This window comes from Anopheles stephensi, chromosome 2 (assembly GCF_013141755.1).
Source record: "Anopheles stephensi strain Indian chromosome 2, UCI_ANSTEP_V1.0, whole genome shotgun sequence".
NCBI classification, from domain to species: domain Eukaryota; kingdom Metazoa; phylum Arthropoda; class Insecta; order Diptera; family Culicidae; genus Anopheles; species Anopheles stephensi.
The window spans coordinates 10411304-10429954 of NC_050202.1; the positions used below are offsets into that span (position 1 = coordinate 10411304).

The following is an 18651-nucleotide window of genomic DNA, read 5'->3' on the forward strand; positions in this document are numbered from 1 at the left end:
GCGGTGCATGTGTGTATCTCTCTCTCGCTCTCTCCTTTGCGCGGTTGCTGAACCAGCGCCTTTCTCTTGCTGCGGTCGAGCGTCTCTCGACCCGTACTTTGCTCATTATGTTTCTCGCGCTCGAACCGTACGGGTCCGCTGTGCAAGAGGCTGTCGGTGCAGACATTTGCGTGTCCGGGGTGTCGTCGTCTGTGTCTGTCGGCAAACGCACCGCATTTTTTCTGCTTCCTGCAGTAGCAGTGAGAAACGGCAAGCAAGAAAGCGGGGTCCGATCAGGCCAATTGTTGACACAGCAAAAAGGGCAAAAAGTGTATTGCAATAGCAAACCCCATCAGTGTGTACGGCATCCGCGGAGGTAAAATTTTCACCTGTACGTGTGTTTGGTTCGCGGGGTGCTTTGTATGTGTGTTTCTTCTTCTTGCTCACGGGTGAAGAAGGGTGTGACGCGGTGCACAGCGACGGCGGGTGGCTGTGTGTATAGATGTGAAAGGCGCGCATGTGTATACGTGTGCGGTGAGAAGAAGAGAAAGGGCTTCAAAATCATCACTTCTGCCGCTGTGTGTGCTGGTGTGTGTGTGTGTGTACGCGTTGGATGCTGGCGGAAAAGCTCTCTAGATGGTGTGTGTTGACCGAAGAAGCAACCAAGCAACCAGGCAAAATCAAAGTTCTGCTGCTGCTGCAAGCCGTACGAGCATAAAAATGCTACGTGTGTGTGCGACGGGGTCAACCTGAATCCATCCGAAATTGGCAATACAAATTAAAGGCCGCTTCTTGTTGGTGTGTGGTGATGTGGTGGAGTTTAGCTAAATCGTGAAAATCATTTCCGGGGAGCTCCAGTGAAAAGCGATAATGGATGAAAAGACGGCAGAATGTTGAAGTGAGAAGCAGCGCCATCATGGAACGACGAACGAGCGTAGCAGGATGCGTCGAAGGAGCAGCAGCAGTAGGTGTGTAAATTGTAAGGAAACTACCCCCGAAAATCGGATACAATTTTCACCGAGGAAGTAGCTGTGTAGCTGAAGTGAAAATTGGAAAAAATTTCCTCATCCACAGAAAAAAGAGCTAAACAGCCCTTTCTGATTTCCTAGATTTTCCCCACGCAAAATAAGTGCTCTAGTGCTGCATTGTGCAAAGTGCAATCGTCATCGGCTGCAGCACGAGAGAAGCTGACCACAGAAAAAAAGTGGAACAAAAACCGGAAAATAACAAGTGAGCGCTACACAAAATAAGGGAGTAAAAATGGCCACACATTCTTCTGGTGCAGTGATGGAGTGGTTGTGTTGTTGTGGAGCGATTCTAATCCACAGTAGGCGAGATGCAGTTTCGACTGACCACCGCCAACAGTGAGAGGAAGAAAGAAGTAGTGAAATCGCAACAGGAGTAAAAGTAGAGAATTGTGTGTGAGAGTGTGATTGAAAACCGGTGCTCTTTTGTGTGTGTGTGTTTTTTCTTTTATAAAAATTGTTTAAACAAAAATGAAGCAAAAGTATCTAGAAAAGGAGTAACAACAGTGTTTTGAAGCAAATCGTGTCTTGCAAGGATTTCCTGTTCTCCGGTGACCGCAGAAAATATAGGTCCGGTTTCCGACCTGTGTGTGTGTTTGTGGGTGTTCCCACCCCCCAAACGGTTCTTACGGACCACATTCCCGAGGTTGGTGTACCAAGGTTCCGAAGGGCCTCAAGATGGAGTGCCGGGGTTAGTGTCGTGCGCTCTGCGTAGTGTTGCCTTGGGCAACAGAAGCAATCTAGGCGAGTAGTAATCGCAGTAGACGTGTGTGACACGGAGTGAAGAACAAAGAATTGTTCAGCCAGCAGCAGCCGTGAAACCAACCCCCACCGGGACAGGGACCGTACGGCACACCCCGTTCCTGAGCAAGTAGGCTGTAGAGTAGGTGGCCGAGACACGGTGTGGATGCTGTGGAGATTGGGTAAGTTGGGTTTTTAAAGTCACATTTTCCGTTCCTGGTGGTTAGGGGTAGAGTTAAATGCATTCCAGTCACTGGCGTTACATTGTGGCACGGAAGTTCTACAGCAGCATGACTTGAGATTCCAATAGCGAATACTCTCTGCCCCCATAACTAGCTAATACAGGTTATTCTGGGCGTTAACACAAATCTATCAAATGACAACCAGTTACAGGCGTGTGTCGTAAACCAGTTCCAGGCGCGTTTTGCTGGTGAAAGCCAACCCCTCCCCCCTACATGCTCGTATTCCGCGCATTACGGAAGCATTAGACGGTGGCTTTAAGATCAGGTTGTAATTACCCCATGCGCTGTCGTGCACAATGTTGAACGATTGAAATGTGTGTTACAGCGTGTCACGATCGCAATCTCATCTGGAGCGCACACATTATTCATTCCAGAAAAAGGTGGGTCACGAAGTTGGTGATGACCTCGAAAGAATAGAGCAACTTAGCTCTTGGTAGGAATGGGAGTTGTGATAACCGGGTGTATTTAGTGTGTAAGACGAGAAGCTAGAAAGCCAATAACCTTTCCAAAAAACAGTAGATGAGATTGAATTTTACGTGTATTGGAATACTGTCGATCTTTAATCTCGACCTTTCTGGCGGGGACTTCAATGACATCACCGCAGCTTTGTCTTCTGTCTAATGGTCTAACAATACTTGGTGGGCGTCTGGGCATCAGGACGTCTGGTGTTATTCTCATGACATGAGCCAGATAGGACAGAATCTAAGGACGAATTTAACACCCAGTACAATATGAAGGATCCTCCATTGTCCTCTCGCAGATATGGGTTTAAATATTCTTTTTGAACTGACTTTCCTTTGGAAAACTGCTACGAAGTATTGGACAGTTTTAGACCAGGGTATGTACGAGGTATTGGTCAGTTTTGTGCAGCTTCTCTCGATAGGAGAGCCTCAAGTCTTTGATTATCATTATTATTTTACGTCAGTATCAGAAATAATAGAAGATAGTAGAAAATCTCTACCGCCAGGATGAGGAGGAGTTAAACTCCCTGTTGTACAAGATTAATTAGTGGTAAAAGCCCTTGAGATCAAACCACTGAGAGGCGCGACAAAGGGGTTTAAAAATTTATAAACCTAAGTGCCCAAGTCGGTAGAAGTTGAAGGTTTCGAAACCTCATGAAATGAGGATAATCGCCAGTAAGCGTCTAGAGCACCGAATGAATCAGATAATTCAGGGGCTTTCAATAAGAACTTCAACGCTCCTTCAGACTCGAACCAAATACTTTGCATTTCAAATATCTTTTACTTCCAATTATGAGTTATGATCCTCACTCAATTTATGTTCTAATACCATTGAAGCGTAGCATATTGCTTCCAACACTTTATAAGCTCGGGCACTGTGAGTACAACACGGAAATGGACTCCCCAGTGCCATGTGACCTCATTCACTCGTTTCAATCAATGTTCATCACTCGGTGCTCCCTTCGTGTCCGATTGCACATCATCGCACCTCTTGGCACCGGTGTTGCATAGCAGCTCCCGGTGGCATTCAAAGCGAGACCGAACGGCGGATGTGAAAACCATAATACAAGGCAACAGCTGCAGCTCTTCGGACGGTCGATGAGGAGGTGGTTCGTTGTGCTTCTTGTGTTTGCAGCGTTGCTGCTGTATTTATTTACCGTTGTTGCTTTCGATAAGCAACCTGTGCCGCGTACATGAACTGTTTTTTGTAAGTTTGTTTTGGATGTTTTTTTTTTCTATTTTGCGTACCATTGCGCGTTATCAAATGTTTATACCCATGCGCACAATAGAACGTGAGTGTTGGCGAGCCAAGCGATCTAACATATAACGACAATTCTAACGCCGCCATTACACAGGAAACATTTGTCTCTAATTTGGAGCAGCTTTGGAGTTTAAGCGGGAGACACCACGTCGTCACTACTGCGTCTCAACGTGTCCGGTTCATCGGAGTGGTAACGAGATAAAGATACACTTATCGTCATTTATCCAAGAGCTTCCCTCATTGGGTAGATATGTAAATCGCCCCGGACCACTTGACAGCAAATGTGTGGAACGCTCCTATCTGCTTCTCTCACACTTTGCTATGCGTTCAACTGACACAAGTGTTTTGTGGTTAACTATCACATTCGCAATGATGATTTAAGCCCTAGAAGGTTGGGACGGATTGTGGAATGATCCCCAGTGCAGTTTGAACTAAGTAAACAAATGCTGAAGGGTGGAGATGCACTGTAGTCGCAGCTGGATGGTGAACAGGGCAGATCTTCCAGTTTCCCTATAGCTTAAACTGCAAGTCTTTGTCGTGGATTCTTGTTGATATAGAGTACAGAAATACTTCAACTGCTAGAACTTGATGACTCTCACTGAACCTACCGGTAGTACCGGATTGGGATTTAACCGGACAGGATATCCAACAACGTTGTACAATTGTATAATGCCTCCGGAAACTGATAAGGATTGATAAGGACCTGAGCACCTTATCGTTCCGCATCATGGACCGAAGATGAGAGTATCTACGCCTGAACGGTGGCGTAGATTCTGGACAAGATTTCTGATGATGTGCGGGTCGGCTGTAGGAGCGACCCTTCCCTTACCAACGTTTTATAGATACTTTAGGTAGACCTTTACCTGAAGATCGCCAATAGGCTAGTAAGACGTAGGAGCAACTGATCTTCAAGGATTCCAAAATCTGAACATATTTTTAAAAAATACTTCATGACAGCCATGGTTATGTTAGCATCAAACTGCCTTTAAGAAGAGCGGCTGGAAGCTATGCTAATAACCATCCAACTTTCAATAGAATAACTAGTGTTTGATATCTAGATAAGCTTTTAACCAAAAGTCCAAACTTGGACCATGATGATGATAAATTCCACCTTACATTTTATTATACATACACAACAAAAAAACTGGTTGATCATTACGCTGGCATTTATAAAATAAGCAAGAGAGTTAAGCTAATCAGGGGTATCTACTGGATGAGGACTTGCTTTGAATATTTTTATACCATCATCTCCACCGGAGTATGATAAGAACGCTTGGCAGCTGTTTTTACTTACCCCTTCCAACCAATCCGCAACAGAGTTCGCAATGAGAATAATTTATCACGGTGCCCATCTTGTCATCATTCCAAACAATCATTCCTACATACCAGCCAGGGGGGCTTAGCTCGTTTGCTTCGCTCACACGCTCGTCTGATGATCTAATGTGATCCGTTGCTGCGAGATTAAACTCAAGTTAAACCGTTCTTTTAACTCCCTGTTCCGACACCAGTTCTGCTGCATTTCGGTACGATTTTACGCTGCAGCAGCGGTGACGGAGAAGCGAGCAAAAGGCATACAAATATAAAGCGCTGCACAGCAACCCGCGGTGCCGTCGTTCTTTCGCTCGCTGTGTCTGACCTTCCGGTGCTGTGAGCCGCTCCTAAAGGTTGTGGATCCCGGGGACGGATTGGCAATGAGATGATTCGCTTAAAATAGTACCATCCTTGGAGCGGTTTGCTCGAGGAGTTTTAAATGAATGTTTCCTGCGTTTATGCGTCAAATCGCGCGCTGACTGACTCGCAGCGGTGTGCAACTTTTTGAGGACGTTTGAAGATCTCGTCTGTTGTTGTTGAGACGTCTTATCAATGATGTCAGGGGAATGCTGTGAAGATTTGTCGCTTAATGGTTAAAGGATGTAGAAGTTTGAGGATTTTTAAGATGTCTTCAACTTTCTTGAGCATCTGCTCACGCAAAATTAACGTTGGAGTAGGTCTTCAACCACTCTGTAGCTTCTGCAAGGCACAGATTGGCTCCAATTATGCTATTTCACTTTTCTTTCGATCGTTGTTGTTTCGTGGCGTTCGCTTTCCATTCCGAAAATGGAACACTTTTTCTGTCGAGAAAGAGATTTTTTTCTCTTTCACTGCTTCGTAGATTACATCCACCGTACTGTAGCGTTCGTATTTTTATCGGGTCAGCTGTTGGTGGTTTCCGGTACCATCACTATCCCGGCTGCACATGTTGGTGAAAGAGTTGCGTTGTTTTCAAACCGTTTTTGATGTAGAGAAGGGGTAGCATTCTTCTTACAGTTTTCATACGGCAGTACCGGGGCTTAAATCCCATCTGAACCGTTCCCCATGTAGTGAGACGGTCCAACTACGTGGTATCATTACGTCTAGTAAATCAGAAATGGCAGGCATGACCTTAAGAGGTCGTTAGGCCAATGAGATAGAGATAGAGAGAGAGGGAGCGATACAAAACTCACTCTAAAAAAACGTCATGATATTTGTCTACACTTATCCGTGATAATTACCAGCAACACTCGTTCATTTGCCAATGCAAATAATCGGAATCGTAATAGGCAAACCATATTTGTGCCTCCCGCGATGCTCCACTCATTGTTAGCTACTGCCGTATGTCAATCGTTATTCATGTCACGATTTTCAAAAACCCCTTCCGGAAACCATCTAGAAACAGGCGCACAGGTACAACCCCTCACGATCATCACCGGTGGTAGATCACAGCGGGTGACGAGTGATTTGTCATACCGAACTTTTGTGGGCAACTTTTTGCATTTCGTGGTCAAAGTTTTTGCTCCTTCCCGGTGTCAACGGGCACGATAAACAAGCGTGTTTGTTTGCGCCATTGCTCAAACAGACAAGTGTCAAAATCCCTAGTCCCATCGTGCGTCGTTGATATGGACGGGGACGAGTGACATTTAAAGGGCAGAATCCTGGTCACGTCAGCATGCATCAGTGGCGGGACGGTTGCGAAATGGGTGTAATTTAATTAGAGTGTTTCTAATTGGAAAGATCGACGACTAATAAAAATTTGTGAGGCATTCTCGCCAATACTCACCCCATCGTCGAGTACCTTGCGGGTTTGCGATCACTTGCGCGATTCTTGATCAGATGTGCACGGTCGATGGTTCCGACGAGGAAGCGTTTTCGCACCCAAATGGACGGGTGAAACAGAAATTGCGGATGTGGATATAGATATTTTTAACCGGCCGCGAATTGAAGATAGAAACAAGATGAAAGATTTGCGGAGACACACACTCACAGTCGAGGAGTTTCTTCGTGCAATCGTCATCATGTTGCGATCGTGTAGATGCTTAAAGCAAACGACAAACAACCCAAACCCGTCCGCTACACCGAACAATGTTTCCCCATTTTTCCGAGTGTGGAAATTTATGTGGCACAAGTGAACTTAACTCTCTAACAGAGGGCAGGGCAAACAAAAAACCTTTTTCAAGAGCAACAGCTGAAGATCCTCGCCCCCGGTCTGGTCTGAGGGGCAATTGTGCGAAAAAATAAAACAATGCAAGATGGTTTCGTTGTCAGGCGAACATGGTGGCGCCACGAATGGGCCGGGTTAGGCAATGCGAATAGTGCCGACACACACACAGACCATCGGGCGGATTGTTATTTTTGGCTTTTAATTGTCAGTTTTAAATGTACATTTCGGTGACGAAATGGAACCATCGTGTCGTGTCTGCTGTTGTTCTTTTTCTACTAGGATGATTTTCTCCCCTATTTTTCCCGGCACGATTGAAATAACATTTAATTTTTCAATCAAGTCTCTACGGTTCCGTGCAGCAAAATAAAAAGGTTAACGATAGATGCGCCGTATCGCCGTTGCAAGTCACCACAAATGAATCGCAATTAGACGTTTGATTGCCAATCATGTGATCCATGTCGGGCGGAAAGCTGTGAACGGACCTCCATCGTGCGCCACGGAGAGCACGTTCCGGTACGTTAGTGTGGAATCAGCTGCATCGAACACCTCCGGCCGGTGTTCGATCTTGTGGTTGCATTTGCCACGATCAGCGTTTCATTTTCTTGCCTTTTGCTGTGCACCAGCTTTAGCGGTTACATTTTTCCAAAGTTTTTGCCGACTTTCGGGCCGGGGGGAAAAAAAGTTGGAGGTGAAAGTTTGGCAGTAGGAAAGAAAAACAGTCCCACGAGGAGTTGCCTGGTTGTGGTGAGTTTATCTGATGACACATGGCTTTTGTCCTACATCACGACCAACTGTGACTAACGTACCTTTCGAAACCTGATGCAGTGGTTTTTAAAGGGTTTTGTTTTGCTGTTGCGTGTTGCGGAACAACTATATTGTGGAAGGTGTGGTACGTACACCTAGTGCCTCCCGGGAAACTTGCAAACGGGCCGCTGGTTTTTTGCTAGTGTTAATTTGATGAAAATTGTTGCCGAAAAGAAAGCGGTATGGGAATGGTGGGTTCGTTTCGCGTGCCATGGTCTTTGGGGACTTTGGCGAACATTAGAGTATGAGCTGTAGATAGTGAACAACAGGTTACGATTTGGGGCTAATAAAACGCAGTGGCTATATCAGACCAGGAAGTCTATGTAAACTGTCGTTTCATTGGACGAAAAATTCTTGAGAGCTTTCGCTCATTTTAGAAGACTGCACTTTACACAGATGCCATGGAGTCTTTAGAGGCTAGAGCTCTGGACAAAAGTAGAGTAATTGTTGAAGTCTACAGATATTGTAAATTCATATGACCTATGAGAAGTCCTGATAAGAACGTCAGGAGTTTTTGTTAGCTAGTTCCAACCAATTCCAATACGAAAATATATAAAATATTACTACACCCTTCTTCAAGTTCTAGGCAATGAGTGATCCTTAGAATCGACTGAAGCAATACCTCAAAGCTCCTCTAATCCCAATGAGTCCAGAATCCTCTATGACAGTCTCCATTTTTTCAGAATATATTGATGGTACCAATCTTTGTCTACCGAAGTATCTTTCGTATCATCGAGTTGGCATGACCTGAATAAGTTACTCGGAAATGTTATATACCCGATCATTACGAATTTCAGCAGTATATCTGAGCGCAATAAGTCCCAAGAGTTCTCCGAAGTATATACGACATGGACTGCAAATTGAAGTGAGAGTCCTTTGCGAGTGGTATAGAGCGTCTGCCAACTCTCATGATTCAAAAGCCTGATCATGACCAGCAACTTGATTACTGAGCGTGTTTCCTGGCTCTTCAAACCGATGTACCTGACATCATTTAACGCAAGATCACATCACATGATCACTGCGGGAAGTACTCGAAGTCGGTCCGTGATAAAAGTCTCCGAAGTTTAGTGCGCCTCTTCTCTTCCCATAAATCCTCAACAGCAATTTCAATCACTCTGTACAGTAAGTCAACGACATGCTACAAGAAATTCACTTTCGCTTAAGCAATGGCACGCAATCGTTTGCGATTGTGTACCAACAGTACCAACCGTCCGGCCATTCAAAACCTTCCACCATGATTTGATGCAACATTGGTCATCGAGTCTTTAAGCCGAACGGTTTCTGCAAACGGTTTCAACGCTTCAGCGGTCACTTTTTTAGGCTGCCGAGACTCGGCTTGAGTCATCATGGACTCACACAGTACAAGTGCTAAATTAATATAAAAGAAAAAAACGAAGCTCCCACACTCTGTATGCACGATTGCACAATATGCAACCAATCTTAGACGGGCGCATACTTCTTCTTTTTTTGCTTTTCGTCGGACCACAGACACAAGAAAACGGTCAATGTCTGCTTCCCGATGCTCTACTACTATCTTTTCTTCCGTTCGAGCTAAACACAACAGCTAGGGGGTAGAAAAAGCAGGGGATACGTTTTTTTGCTGCTGCTGCTGCCTGTTTCACACAATATATAATTTTGCTGTTCCGGTGGGTGGTTGCCTTTTTGCTTTTACGGGTGGTTTTTTTTTTTTGTAGTTGTTGTTTGAACATCCCGTGCACCATTTCTACTTCCGCTTACTAGCGCAGGCGAAACGATGGATCGAGTTTAAATGAGGGCATTTGTAACGTTTTTTTCGAAGCTCCTATGCAACACCATTTAATCCTGTATTTATGAAGATAATTCATCTTAAATATAAGGAGGATGAAATTTTGCTTCCATTCCGACACAGAGGTGGAATGACTCACATAAATAGATTCCTAGACAAATGTCAAATGCTCGGCGAACCTCAGCTGAAAATAGAACTCAAATATAGCTAGTTCTGTAACCGTTCTGCTGGGTGCTTCAATCATCATAGCCTCTAGTGTGTGTGTGCGTGTGTTTGTGCCACGATCTTAACTGTTTTGTGGTGAAGTGATCTTGCCGCCTGCTCAATTGAACCACGCTAGACCCATAACGATTGTTAATAAATAGATTAGAATCAGTGTCTACGATGGACAGAACAGCACGACAGCAATTGAATAACGCTTGTTTACTGTGTTTCCGATTGAGTGATGATTGGTTGATTGATTGTTTAGAATAGTTCGAATAGATATGTTTTGGGGGGTAAAATAGTAATAGAGGTGCTGCTAGGCATAGGCCACAGGCTTTTTCCTTTAGCCTTTCAAATGTTGCCTGCAGATGAAGAAGAGACGTATGCGTAGTATTAAAGTAAGTTTACACATAACTTTGAAGACTGCATTGCAGTTATTATCTTCTGAAGTCGTACGAATCTGATGGGTCTGGATGGGATTTGTACGCTGGTCCTGCCGTGTGAAGACCGGCGCCGTTATCGCCTTTGCCACCGGACACTCCGGAGAGACTATAAAAATCGGAACCACTTATTGTTCGGCAGTACCACCTCGAGATATGTTGGCCTGGCATTTCTGACAGCTTTGATTCCCTTTAATTTCATAAAACTACTTATTCTGCAGTCCAGAAGACCTTTGATACAAAATTCAGTACTGAGAGCATGTAACATTTCCTACATAGAGAAACAAATGACTTTGAGATGTCAAAATTTGATGACTTACAGACAATATGTATCTGATGACGTCGAGACTGTATCATACAGTTGCAACGGCTGTCTTATGTCTTAAGCAGCTTATAAATCACATCATAAATAAACGAATTAACGTCGGCAAGTCTTATTTATGGGTGATTTTAATAACTCACTGATTGCTTCGTACCAACTCCCTTAGCACGCACACTCTTGTGTCCCACCTTTCCTCGATCACTCGATCGATCTGTTCTCGACGCAGCAAAAGACAGCAGCCAAGGCGTGCGCTAGACAAATAAACGCACCAAACTAAGCCAGGACAATTAGAACGATTTGTTTTTAAGAAAACCACTTGCGTGCGTGCGTTGCACCATACGTGTTTACTACTATCGTTCGGTTGCGATTGCTACCAATAAACAAACGCTTTATCCGGCCTGGAAGTGATTCAAACTTACGCTGAAGACGGGGGCAACTACTACTCGTTTGCTGCCAACAGAACGTCTGGCACATTAAGCAGACAGACTTAATGCTCGTTCAAACCCGCCAACCATCAATGGGGGGAGGACTTATGGTGGTGTCTTCTGCCAGCGAGCCGATCGCGTTTACTCGCATCAAATAAATACGCTCGCGATGTTCGCAACCGCGATGGGCGGTAGTGTTTGCCTAAACGCGCTGTGTGCACGTGCTTCGCGTTGCTACAAACATTGAGGCTACCGGTGTTACCATCGTGTGGTTTCGGTTCGGGGGAGAGATGTTTCATTTGTTCGTCTGTGTTGCCCCAGTGACGTTGTGTGAAATTGCGCACGTTTTGGTGCAATTTTGGAATGGAATGGAATGTTGCCGTAAAAATTACCAAGTACAGAAGTTCTTGCGTCTTGGAAGTAAGGGTACGGAAATATTGATTTATTCTTGATTCTTCTTTTTATTTTTTGACTAGAATTCGGTTAGTGTCAGATATCGAATGGTCAAAAGAGAACATTGAAAAAGTAGAGAACATTTTACAGAAAATTTTACTTCAAGTTTATATCTCAGCAAGTTCTACAGTGATTTTAATGTAAATCAGTACTTCGGGATGGACTAGAAAGAACCGGCCACTTCTGCACTCAACTGACAGTTTAGATCACTAAAACACTTCCCAGTTCACCATCATGGCATCATTTTTACAATTTTGAGTCCTCTGCAGGTTCTCAGGACCTTTTTATGTCGAAGAACATTGATGCTCTTATATGCTTTCCGTGAAGCAATAGTGGCGTGGACGGGTGGCCGAGGCGACAACGGCGCCGGTCTTTATACGGCAGGACCAGGGTTCAAATCCCATCCGGAACGTTCCCCCTGTAGTGAGGACTATCCAACTCTAGTAAGCCAGAAATGTTAGGTGAACCTTAAAAGGTTGCTAGGCCAATAAGAGAGATTCTATCTTTGAAGCACTTGTAATGTTTCAGACATTTCAGGACTTTGCTCAAGATGAAATGGACTATGAACAGTCAGATAGACTTTCAATAGAAATAATGCTATAGCGTACCTTCTCATAGTCTTGGAATTGTTGAATTCAAACATTTTTTCGAATCTGCCCGCTGTGAATCCATCTCGCATCGTATTCCGTTCATCTAATTTTTACCATAACGAAAGAAACCCGTCTGGAGCGGGAAATATGTCTATTTATCTACTAATAAAGTACGAGATATGTGTCTGTTTCGCCGAAAAAGAAAATATCCCACGGCACGCTAGCACAAACAACCCTTCCGGCAACGCCATTGGAATGGGTGCGAATATTTGTGGGATCTTCATTAGATCAGAAAAAAGTAGAAGAAATATTTATCGACACGTTTTCCCAGACACATGTCCGGAATGTGAATGTTTGTGGTGGTTCATGTTTTTCGAACGATTTGCAGGCACCCGACCACACCAGCGAAATTCAAATGTCCGATCGTGCACGGAAACCGTCTAATAATTATTGGTATTTTTTTTTTTCGTGCCTCACGTCACAGATAACATCCAGTTCCGTTGGATGACAGCAACCAAGTCAAATGAGGTTGCAATTTTCTACCCTTCATCAATGTTATGCCCGTACGATTCTCCTCTTCTCCACCCAACAACGAACACCCGGGGAGGTTTCAGTACGGGACTGGGAGATGTTTTAATGACGACATTAACGGGCGGGAATAAATGAAAAATAGTTAAAAATATGTCAATTTCAATAGAGATGCGGCCTTCGGAAATCTTGAATTGCATCGTTTCTGGTTCGATATCTGGTTTCGAAACCGAATGATCTTGAAACCATTCACGCGCCCGGTAATGGTTTGAGTGTGTTCGCTCTTGCTGTATTTTCTCTTCGATGTTGTGTGCAATTAATCGACACGATCGACAGTTGATTGAGGCCTGCGAATCGCCCAGTTCATCTTGGTGAATCACAAGATCAAACCCGACAAACGCTTCGGGGCTGTGTATTACACGAGTGATCGATCGGTGGTGGAGGTTTTTATATTATTTTTAATTTTACTACTCCTTACTACGTTTGGCCCGGTGGAATCGTGTCTGCAAATGTAGCGCCGAAGTGTGGCCAAGATCGGTGAGGAAAGCGTGGCGTCGTTGCGAGATAGCACCTTCTCTTTGAGGTCATGCTCGTCCAAGGTTCGACGCCACATTTTGACGTTTGAGCGACGTACGTAGGACAAAGTGCAGAAAGTGGTCGAAACCGTCTAGCCCGCGTTGTTTTGTGTCCTATTTCTAGCGTTCGGGAGGGGCATACGTTTACCTTTTCGCTTGGACGGTTGGTAGTGTAGGAAACCACCGGTTTCGGCTGTCGGACGAGATTGAACTTAGGTGAGTTGAGGTTAAGGGCAACATACGCCACGCCTGTGTAATATGTAAGGGAATTTAAAATTGTGACATTTCTGTGATTTTTTTTTTTGTAGCCGAGATTCAGCGTCCATTTCGAGATCCGTCACTTTAAAATAAAAAAAAATCAGTCAGGTGTTGTGAGTTTATTTGAAGACTTCCGATTGCCTCCAGATGACGTAGCACTAAGGCACTTCAAACGCACTTGTTATTGTAAAACTCAGGATACCACTCATGAAAATCCCAAATTCAAGTCCATTAAGTCCTTGGACACTTCCACTCAAACGTCTACTTCAAAGGGATTCTTTTCTCTACATCACTTCCTTGATGAACTGATGCCCTGTTGACATAGACATTTGCTTTGAAGGGGGTTCACGAGAGAATCTGAAGAAGGGTGTGTGTGTGCATCGAACTACAAAAGAAATGTGCATACGTACGCTCGTATACGTTGATGAATGGCTTTTGAAGTATAATTTACCTTTCAATAGCGTAATAAAGTTAGAGACCCCTTTGACACGTATTGCCCGGGTATGATAAAGGTATGCAGCACCACACACGCCTATGCATCTGACAGCAAGTGAGAGTACTCGAGCAATGGGTCAAACCCAAGTACCGATCAATGTCAACAGATAAGATAACAACGACTTTCAATGCCCCGCCGCAATGTGAGCGAAAGTGGTTCGGTTCGGATGTGGTGGCGGAACTGTTACCCAAGACTTCATACTGCTCATCACTGCCGCGGGCCGTCGGCCGTATGCCCTCGTGGAGAAAATCCTTCAATCAGGGCGCATCCGCTTATCTTATCACAATCAGTCACACATGTTACAGCCGACTGTCAATTGGTAATTGAGGCTATTAACACCTCATCAACAGGACGGCTGATGGTGTATCGGTGCCGAGAATATTTCCGATATGTTTGATGTTGGTTGCAACCAGAGCAGGGCGAGTGAACGAAACTCTCAAGAATGCTTGTGGTGACGTAGCCGTGCCGATGGCAATTAAGCGCACCAGTACGACACGATACACGATGAGTTACCGATTCTGTCCGCTTGTCAGCGGTGGCGATATAATCGTTTGTAATTGTGTAAAGGAAGAATCAAGGGTGTCAGTAGATGGAGGGAGTACTTCCGGGCTTTCGGGCAGGTACGATGCGGGTGCGATACGGCACGCTCTACAAACACTTCATTCGCCTATTATTCACCCTCGATCTGTCCACCTCGACCGAGGTATCAGTAACGGGCACGGTTCGCACAGTCAGTCGTCGAGTACTCATTTAACTAACATGTGTGTCGCATGTGTCCCTCTATTGGTATCTTCTGCAGGCAGCACGGAGAGAAACGAGTCCATCTAAAGCGCATTCCAGATATTTGGAGGTAAGAAGGCGGACAGAAGGCGCCCGCGGGATCAACTATGTCCGGCGGCAAGGATCGACGATCCAGGGCGAGCAAAACGCAAGGATGGGAAGAAGCCGGTGGCGAATTTTACCAGGAAAGCTATCCCGCCGATCTGGAAGGTATGCAGCGAGATCCATCGAAGATCGCGACCCTGCTACCGTCAAAACAAACGCGAAATGGTAAGATGATTCGTTTGTTGCACCTAGTGTTCGCGGGGGGCATCAGGAGCTTCAGGATACGGAGAGAAACATTAATGCGTTTCGTTATTTTAGCCACAACAAGACGCGCCCGACCAGCACAAGGCCAGGACACGAAAGGAGGTACTCGGCGGAGGGCCAGCTTCTCCACGGTCGCTCGCCGAGGTTCACAATACCACGAGATGCAGGTGGCCACCCTTCCCGATCTCTCAGGTAAGTGTTTGTGTGTCAGAGCGTGCGTCGCTTCTTTTCCAAATCCAAACCACCGTCCACCTACCATTAGAAGAAAAGTCCTAGTTGCGTTTGGTAGCAAACGGTCGACCTGAGAATCGAACGCACTACCAGACGCTTTGTAGAATCGTGTCTTACTGATTGTACTATCTGAAAAAAACAGGTTAATTAGCGCAAAGCTTCCGGTTTGACCATTCACTATGTGTTGACTTGGTAGCCATAACAACGCTGGTCACTACTTTTAATTTTTTTTTTAATAATTTGGAAGTGTCATTTTGATTGTTTCCAAACGTTGACCCTAATCGTTTTAGTACTTCCCATTTATTTGTCTGTCATTAACCTAATGCTTTCTCGTAACAAATGGAGCACCATTTTATCGCTTCCAAACCATTCCAAAATGCATTAAAAAAAACTATTCCATTCAACCATTAGATTCAATGCAAATGAGTAAATTAACAACATCAAAACGTTCGCACATGTGCCACGCCGCCACATAGTGGAATGAAATTGTCCCACGATCTGATGTTGTTCTGTAGCGGATCGTTTCAGTGCCGCTCAGCTTTGCGCTGCTGTGCTTCTGGGTTTTCTTTCTCTTTTTTACCTTAATTGTACCGGCTCCCTCGCGGGGACCGGACAGCACAGTTCAACGAACGTCCGCTTGGTTGAGCGCGCCGCCGACTAGCTCCCTTCACGACTAGCGCGACATACTAGCGGGCGCAGGGCCGGGGCTCGTAAATTATCTCGAGAGCATCACGCATCGACGTCGGCATCTCTTCCTGATGACAAAGGGTCGTCTACGTGGTTAATAGATGCCGTTGCAAGTGGGTGGATGGCGTGATATACGATGATAGGTTGTGTTATGTCCTTGGGTGCGTTTCGGATAAACGGCTTGAACACTGATACGACACAACATGAAATACACTTTAAAACTTAAACGAACATTTATTACACGTTAAAACCCGCTTGCCCGACTTTGGCTGTTAACCCGTTGCTCGCTATCGACACACTGTCTCCGAGCGACGCAGGACACGTCAGCTGTTCGCTGTGACCCGCGTTGACCTCTCTTACGCACCTGACACGCACACCTCCGCATGTTGTCGCGCGACGCGAGCAACCCGGAGAGCCATGTCGTGCGACATCCATCTGCGTACGCAACATCTCCCCCTTCAAGATAGCTGATACCCGTTGAACCATCGCGGAACTCTTCTAATCCTCGAAGAGCGGCGAGGTGGAGGTACCGGCTCTGCTTCCTGATGATCACCGCTTCGTTGACATTCAGCAGGAGGCGGCGAGGATATCGTTTGCTGTTGTAATGGAATCTTCGACGCAGTTTGTAACGGCACTGTTTGTGATGACGATGAGTTAGCCGATATCCAAGTCGCAGATGATGATGGTGATGACGAAGACGAAGACGATGATGATGATGGCGATGACGAAGACGATGACGCAGACGATGATGGTGATGTCGAAAACGATGATTGTGATAACGAAGACGATGACAATGATGACGGTGATGACGAAGACGATGACAATGACGTAGACGATGATGACGATGACGAAGACGATGACACAGATGGTGATGACGATGACGAAGACGATGACACAGATGGTGATGACGATGACGATAAACTCCAGGAATCCAGCAGGACATCCAATGGTAAGCGATGATCGCTGTCCACCAACCCACGATCACGAGCGATAACCCTTCGACGCAACTGATTAACATGGCTTCTAAAAACTCGTTGGTTATCGCTTTTGACTAGATACATTACACTCCCACATCTTTTAACAACAACTGCCGGAACCCAGATCCACGTATTACGCCTATACACCTTTGCGTACACCATGTCGTTCGGTTCAAAACTTCTTGCGCGTTCAGCAGACTGTTGAGGCATCTTCGTCGGAGGGCGCAGCAGTTCGAAGCTTGTTCGCAGGACTCTTCCGAACATCTTTTCTGCCGGTGTTTTCCTGTCTTCTAGCTGCGCGTTTGGAGTCGTCCTGTATGTAAGGAGAAATATGTCTATGGCTTCCTGCAATGTGGTTCCTCCCTGCTTTATTCTCACCAGAGCTCTTTTAAATGTGTCGACAAATCGCTCAGCCTGCCCATTTGACTGAGGATGAAAAGCAGCTGTCCTTTTGTGATCCACCCCGTTCGCCTTGCAGAACTCTTGGAATGCTTCGCTGGTGAATTGAGTTCCGTTATCCGTGACCAAGGTGGTCGGCATTCCGAATCTAGCGAATAGACCACGCAGGATAGCAACCGTTGTCGACGTCGTGATACTTGTTGTTCTTATGATCTCCGGCCATTTAGTACAAGCGTCGACTACTATTAGGAAATAGTCCCCGTCGATAGGACCCGCATAGTCGATGTGTACTCTCTCCCACGGCAAAGTTGACTTGACCCATGGCACTGGGTTCTCATGTGGCGGCGACTTGGCTGCTGCTGCGCATGCTGAACAGGCACCAACGCATTCAGCTATCTCCTGATCCATGGACGGCCAATACACGTAACTGCGGGCAAGTGCCTTCATCCGTTGCACACCTGGATGCCCGCGATGGAACTGCTCCAAACATCTCTCCCGCAGCCTTCTCGGTATGACTAGTCTTTCTCCAAACAAAATACTTCCGTCTACCGTTGACAACGACTCTCTCCTGTGGTAGTAACGAGCCAACTCCTGTCCCAGAACTGAAAGCTGCGGCCACCCTCGTTGAATGTAGCGATAAACACTACGCAATACGCTGTCTGCTTGGGTGTGTGATACGACGTCCTGGAAGTTTAGCGGAAGCGAGCTTAATGAATTTACAGCGACCGATCGTACATCCTTTTCCAACTCAATGGTCGCTACGACGTATTCTTCTTCCGGCTGAGATCGCGTTCTGATGAGCCTAGACAGTAGATCAGCATTTCCAAAATTATCGGTGCGGATGTATTCGATATCAAAATCATAAAGTTGCAGAATAAGGGCAAAACGTTGTAATCTGTTTGCAGTATAAATGGGTATACCCTTTTTCGATCCAAAAATCTGCAAGAGTGGTCGATGATCAGTCTGCAACTTAAAATGCCGGCCATACAACATTTTATGAAATTTTGTTACCGCGAAAATGATTGCAAGACCTTCGCGGTCTATCTGGCTGTAGTTCATCTCTGTCTCGGTGAGCGCTCTTGATGCGTGCTGAACCACTTTTACTGTACCGTCGCGGAATTTGTGGCTTATTGTGGCTCCTAAACCCACTGATGATGCATCAGCTGAGACGATGATGTCTGCTTTCGGGTCATAATGGGTGAGCAAAAGGTCTGATGAGAGTATCTCCTTGAATTTTTGAAA

At 45.5% G+C, this 18651-nt stretch overlaps 1 protein-coding gene across 3 annotated transcripts in view; it reads left to right on the forward strand.

Moving 5' to 3' along the window:
* LOC118503896 (transmembrane channel-like protein 7) overlaps positions 1–18651 on the forward strand; it is a 27381-nt gene continuing 8730 nt past the window's right edge. Inside the window, exons 1-4 of one of the 3 annotated variants that reach the window (XM_036037675.1) lie at positions 1–958; positions 1089–1927; positions 14826–15076; positions 15170–15307. In XM_036037675.1, coding sequence (XP_035893568.1) covers positions 14914–15076; positions 15170–15307 — 301 coding nt within the window. In that variant the 5' untranslated portion in view covers positions 1–958; positions 1089–1927; positions 14826–14913. The remainder of the gene's footprint in view (positions 959–1088; positions 1928–14825; positions 15077–15169; positions 15308–18651) is intronic. The other 2 variants (XM_036037676.1, XM_036037677.1) reach the window with 2 other exon arrangements.